Source organism: Solanum verrucosum, unplaced genomic scaffold, assembly GCF_900185275.1.
Source record: "Solanum verrucosum unplaced genomic scaffold, falcon-dt-bn FXZP01000261.1, whole genome shotgun sequence".
Taxonomy (NCBI): domain Eukaryota; kingdom Viridiplantae; phylum Streptophyta; class Magnoliopsida; order Solanales; family Solanaceae; genus Solanum; species Solanum verrucosum.
The window spans coordinates 8,659,325-8,665,324 of record NW_026019969.1 but is presented as its reverse complement, the minus strand read 5'-3'; the positions used below and the strand labels follow the sequence as shown (position 1 = coordinate 8,665,324).

The 6,000-nt window shown below is 34.0% G+C and overlaps 1 protein-coding gene across 1 annotated transcript; it reads right to left on the bottom strand.

The window, feature by feature from the left end:
* Positions 1-435: 435 nt before the first annotated feature.
* LOC125816850 (cytochrome c) lies at positions 436-4,522 on the bottom strand. Its single transcript, XM_049496493.1, has 3 exons — positions 4,323-4,522; positions 3,005-3,138; positions 436-780 (listed from the first exon to the last, which is right to left on the bottom strand). The coding sequence occupies exons 1-3, from the start codon at positions 4,432-4,434 to the stop codon at positions 688-690; spliced, it is 339 nt and encodes a 112-aa protein (XP_049352450.1). The 5' UTR covers positions 4,435-4,522; the 3' UTR covers positions 436-687.
* Between the last annotated feature and the right edge of the window lie 1,478 nt (positions 4,523-6,000).

Here is a 6,000-nt window from a genome sequence, read left to right as displayed (position 1 = left end):
ATATAATAATTTATTAATTTAATGCAATCAAAATGGTTCATTGAATCTCACAACACCGCTTATATTAATAAATGTTAAATTTACCGATTAAATAATACCTCTATAATATAATAATATTTCATAATCCCACCGAGGTTTAAAATTAAGGTTTTACTGTAGAATGATTTCACAATCTTCAACTTAAATTCTTTTCAAAATAACATTCATATCCGCAAACGTGGAAATGATCTTAAAAACTTGCAATACTTCTTTGAATTTGAGCTCAACCAAATATTGTGCATACAGATTACCAGACACAGTAAGACGCCATCGAACTTTTTTACTTGCATTCTAGAAACCAGCAAGTAGATACAGATTTTCAGGCAAATGCTAGAAATTTAAGCTGTTGGGATTCAATCGTGAAATAAGCAAAACTGGTGATAGAGATACCAAAAATTAAACTGGATAAGAAATAAATAAATCAGGCAGTCATAAGTAGGTCAAGATTTAATGTGACAATAAATGACAAACTCTTGGACAAAATTCCTTCAAGACTGGCTTAGCTCAACCAGAAGAATGGCATGACACTGTATTTGGTTTTATTTAAACGGGCAAAATATGCCTTTCAAAATATAAAATGAGAAATGCTACCAATGGACGACTCCTGACCACTAGCAAAAGTATTATAATGTTCCAAAAAGATCATCTTCACGCAGTTGCTTCCTTGAGATAAGCAATGAGATCTGCCCGGTCCTGTGGCTTCTTCAACCCAGGGAAAACCATTTTTGTCCCAGGAATATACTGTACAGAAAATGTCTGAGTCAGCAATTAAGCATAGTGAATATGGAAAGAAATAGTACTTCTATCAAATATGATCCTAGGCACATTCAGTTGTGCCTCATATTTGTACCACAAGAGAACTTAAAGAACAACGAATTGTGGCTGGTGTACAGCGCAAAAGCACAACAAATATAAATCAACATAAATGGTTAAATCTAAAAAAGACACTACACACTTCATTGCAGCAGTTGATTTAACTAATTTTTATTCTTTTGAATCTGCAGAAATAAAACCCGAGATCATTTGAGGGAAAAAAGTACTCCCTGTGTGTAGGTGCCATCATGCATGCTTTGAACTCATATGTAGCTTTGTCCACAATTATGTTCATTTCTAAAGTAGGAAAATAGCATAATCCCAGTCAACTCCACTAAATGAATACAAGCCATCATGGCAAAAAGACATAAAACTAGACTCCATTCCAACTATCCCTTGTTCCAACTTTTCCTTGGAGCACATTTTCACAAAATCTGACCGCATAAAAAAGAGCCTAACACAGTTAAAGAGGCCTGGAGTAAAAAGCTTAAAAAAATGATCAAAGCACACAGTCCTCTACTTTTGCGTTATTCAACCCTAACTTTTCATGGCCAAATTCTTCCTTGGATTTTTCAAGCCAAACACTATCGAAGACACAAGTAAATAAAACCATGCTCCCCTAACCACTCATGATTTTCAATTAGATGATCACACACTTCAACACACTACCAAAACAAGTTTTAGATTCATGTACTGCCACCCATGATCAAAATAATGCATACATGCTTGGTCCATGAAAAATATCAGAAGCCCACTTCTTTATCTTTTGGTTGTGTGTGGTGTGCGTGTGCGTGTGTGTGATGTGTGATGTGTGCTGTGTGGGTAGGTGCTCCACACTTCCACAAATACCTTTAATGCCTTGGACACTAAAGCAACTAAGTTGCTACAGATTAATGCATCTTCAATCTCACTTAGTGAATAGTTAGATGTTGCTATCTCAATGCAAAAAGCAGTACTTACACAAATTGCTACCCAAATTTCCCTATCTATACTTGTCTATAGGTGCAAAGATCTCATAAAAGACTTGCATCTTTAACTGATTTAATCATTATATGGACCCAGGAATTATTTCTTAGATAACATTCCATAGACAAAACCTTGAATCAATCATTTTTCACGGAGGAGAAAGCATCCATACATTTGTTCATCTACATCAATCCAGGAGGTTCTTTACACAGATATCTCTTATCATAGCTTCGTTTCAGGAGAAACCAAATCATAAGCTATTTCCTCTCTACCATAAATTGTTGCTATTTCTGCACCCCTGTCCAGTAGTAGTGTTCCTCCATTTGCTCTAATTCCACTTTCTCAACATCAACTTTCAGCTGAGAGAGCATATACAGTACTTCCATATAAAGGTAGGGTTTCCTCAATGCCCTATCTACCTACCCATCCAATTATTTTCACACATCTTAGCAGTACATTGATATACATCCACATCCTTCACTCAAGTAGGTAATGGGACATGCAAAAACCTGAGATCGTGACTTCTAAAAAAATTTAGTATCAAGGACAACTAGTCATTATGATCTTTCTCGTCTGAACGGGGGGAATCCAAGTTCCGTATTAAAAGAAACAAAAATTAACGGTTATCCAAGTTCCACAATTAATAATAGACTTACAAAGAACTTACGGTTTTCCAAGTTCCTCAAGAATATATGGTCTCTTTACCCCAAAGATCAATGAACAATACAGAGGCTTGCTTTGCCAGCTGAAGTCCTATTTTAAGTAGGCTACGGATTTCGCAAGCATAATCTACATTTAAATGGCTAGCACCTCACTCTACAAAAGAGCCTAATTTTTAAATATATTATTGCAGTGCTAGCACCCAACTATAGAAAAGCTTTCAGCAGATCCAGGAAGGGAAAAAGAAAATCAAAGATTCATTCTTTTAAGCAAATAACAATGTTATCAAAGGCACACTTGAGCCCTGAAGCAAGTCGCAAGACGTGTTGAGCGCTTTGCCTCGCTTAATGTGAGGTTCAATGTAGTCATACTGTCATACAGGAATATATAGACAGCTGAAATCCGACAAACTAAAATAATTGTCAAGGAGACCTCATAGCAAACAGAAAACACATACAAGTGAAGCAGTAAGACCACTCTTCACAACACAAAATCAAAGTCATACACAAGCATAGATGAATCTTACCTTCTTAGGGTTGAGCAAGTAGTCATATAATGTATTCTCTCCCCAGGTCACAGCCATGTTTTTGTTTGCATTGGAGTATGAGTAACCTGCAGTTGTACCAGATTGTCTTCCAAAGAGCCCATTCAAGTTGGGTCCTGGATTTGGAATAAAATTGGATGTGTAAGAAAATTTTGAATGTGCACACATCAGACATAATTCCCGACTCTTTTGCAATAATACATGCACAGGGAGGAAAACCATAAAGTAAATTGTATGCTCTAGTATCGGCCATACGAGAACACAGCAAGAACGAAAGAGGGAAATGACAGGCAGAGACAAAAATGATGAAGACTCAAAATCTTTAGAAAAAGCTTAAAAGGATCTAACATTCTACAGTGATTAGAATGTTAACGCATCCCGAACTAACTCAAACTATCATCCACCCACAACCCGAGCACTTTTAGTCAATTCAACAACTTATGCACACATGAGGATAATTGAACATCTTGCTAGCACAGCTTAAGTAAGTTCGCATCAGTCTCCTATTATCATGACCACCTTAAATTCATTCTACAAATATAATGCACTCACAGTTCTATCAGAAAATCTTGGGACTTATAATGGATTAGAAGGGAGAAATTCTAAAACAAACACAATAAAAGAAATGTCAAGCTAATCAACATACTTGAATTTTACTCCATTCAGGAGCTCATCGAAGGAAACTGATGGACCATAATTATTCACTAGTTACATCCTCCATGTAAAAACTAAAAAGAACAAGTTGTTTAAGCCGTATCCCATATGACCTACTCTGCGAGTTTAAACTCCAGGAGAAAATCCTTTCCTCCTACTCTCACTACCTAAACCAATTTAATCCCTTGTCTATAGATCAGGTCTCAATAACACCACAGCATCAGCAGTCCTCACAAAACCATTTAAAATTAAAACAAACACAAGGACTAATTAGATCAAAGGCGTCTACAGATCAGTTCAGACATGTGAACAATGAATCAACTATTAAAAGCTCAGATCCACGCTATGGATAAGAAGCTGATAATAAAAAAATAAAAAAAAAAACTCCGTAGAAAATCAGGTAGCAAAAATTCATCAAAATCAAAACACCATGATCTTATAGTCAAAGAGATCTATAGCAACCAAAATTACTCATATGTGAAGGTAACCATAAACCGCGCCACAAATCCACCTGACATATAAATCTCATACACATAGAACACAGATCTATAATTAACAATAAGCGATGAATAAACCCTAAGAACAAAAAACACCATAGAAACTCAGAAAACATAAATTCGCGTATACAAACAGGAAAAATATTCACCTTGTTTGTGACCAGCTCCTTTATCGACTGTGTGACATTGAGCGCACTTGGTCTTGAAGATCTTTTCTCCGGCTTTTGGATTACCTGGTGGTGCTTCCCCGAAAGATGCCATTTCTCCGACTTTCTACACACGCAGATGAGAGAGAGAGGGGGGGTTTGGCCGTGAGAAATAAAATAGGGAAATTCTTCTTCAAATGTGAGGGTTTGATATTAGGGTTCAATAAATACTCTTATAGCTTTTCGGGTTAGTGAAAATGAAAAGTGGAACGTGTCTCGAGGGCCGCGGCACGCGTAGACTGTTTTAAAATGACAAAAACGCCCCTAGCTTGTGTTTATTGACTTCCGTGAATTATCAACAAAGTTTAATTGTAAGGGCACGTTTGGACAAAACTTTTATTGTTGCTTTTCTTCAAAGTTTTTTTTTTCCTTCTTCATTTCAAGTGAAAATAATTGCCTTTTTCCAAAAAATAATAAATATCGTTTTTCTTAAAATATATGGCCAAAAAGGGACAAACACTTGCAAAAGAACATTTTTTTATACAAGTTTCTCTTCTTCTTACTTCACATATGTTTTTTAATAAATAATTTAGAGGTACTTTTTTGTGAAAGTTTTATGCGATAGAATTACACATTGTCATGCCAATGAATAAGACTGAATAAATTTAAAATCATATAAATAATAAAGAGTGAAAAAATATGATAGCCAAGATTTAAGATTGTTTTAAATTTCAAGTATCCATTCCCTTAAATTCAAACCAAAAAAAGTAATGTTCAAAATTGACGTTTAGAATATGTTGAGGACTTGAGGTTATATTGCACTTCAAATGTATAAAAATCATCAGTCTCATCATTTTGAACTTATTTTTTATTACGTCTATTGAAATATTTTATTAACTTAAAAATGAATTCGATAAACTTCAAATAAAAAGTTGATATGTTATTCATATTGGCTTCTTCTACTACTATCACTACTACAAAACTCTAGTTTAAAATTGATTAAAAGAAATTCTATAACAATAATTGTTACGTTATATAACAATATATATATTTTGAATGACTCTCATTCTTTTACGCAAAATTTTATGTTATCTTATTAGTCAAACGTTACAACCTTGAGCTTTAACTCAACCTGTTCAATGAACACTTCTAGTAAGTGCTTGCTTATGTATCATCAAAAGAATTGTACATAATAAGGTTTATGGTCAGAATTATTTTATTAAATATTTGTTAAGCTATGTATGTCGGCTAGCCAGCCATATTTCTTCACAACGAAGCAGTGACCAGCAACTTGTTAATATATTTAATTCTTTTGAGTTGTCAAATGAATTTTTTTGTTTTAACTATTTAGAAGAGATATGGTCAGCAGTTTACATTAGTTTCTTAATTACTCATCATTCACCACATTTATTTGAACATTATTTATGGTGGAACTAATGTCACGCTCAAGTTAAAAAAGGAGATGACGAATGATAAACCGTAGTACAAGTAGTTAAAAGAAAATATTAAATACATACGACTTTATGAAAACAATGTTAGTTGATATAACTCTTTGTAAAATGTAGTAAAAACATACGAACCAAATTTTATGATTAATATATATATTTTATTTTTATAGGTCATGCATTAATATTCTTGTATTTGGTTTTCCTTTTTTAGAAAACTTAACAAGAGTGATAAT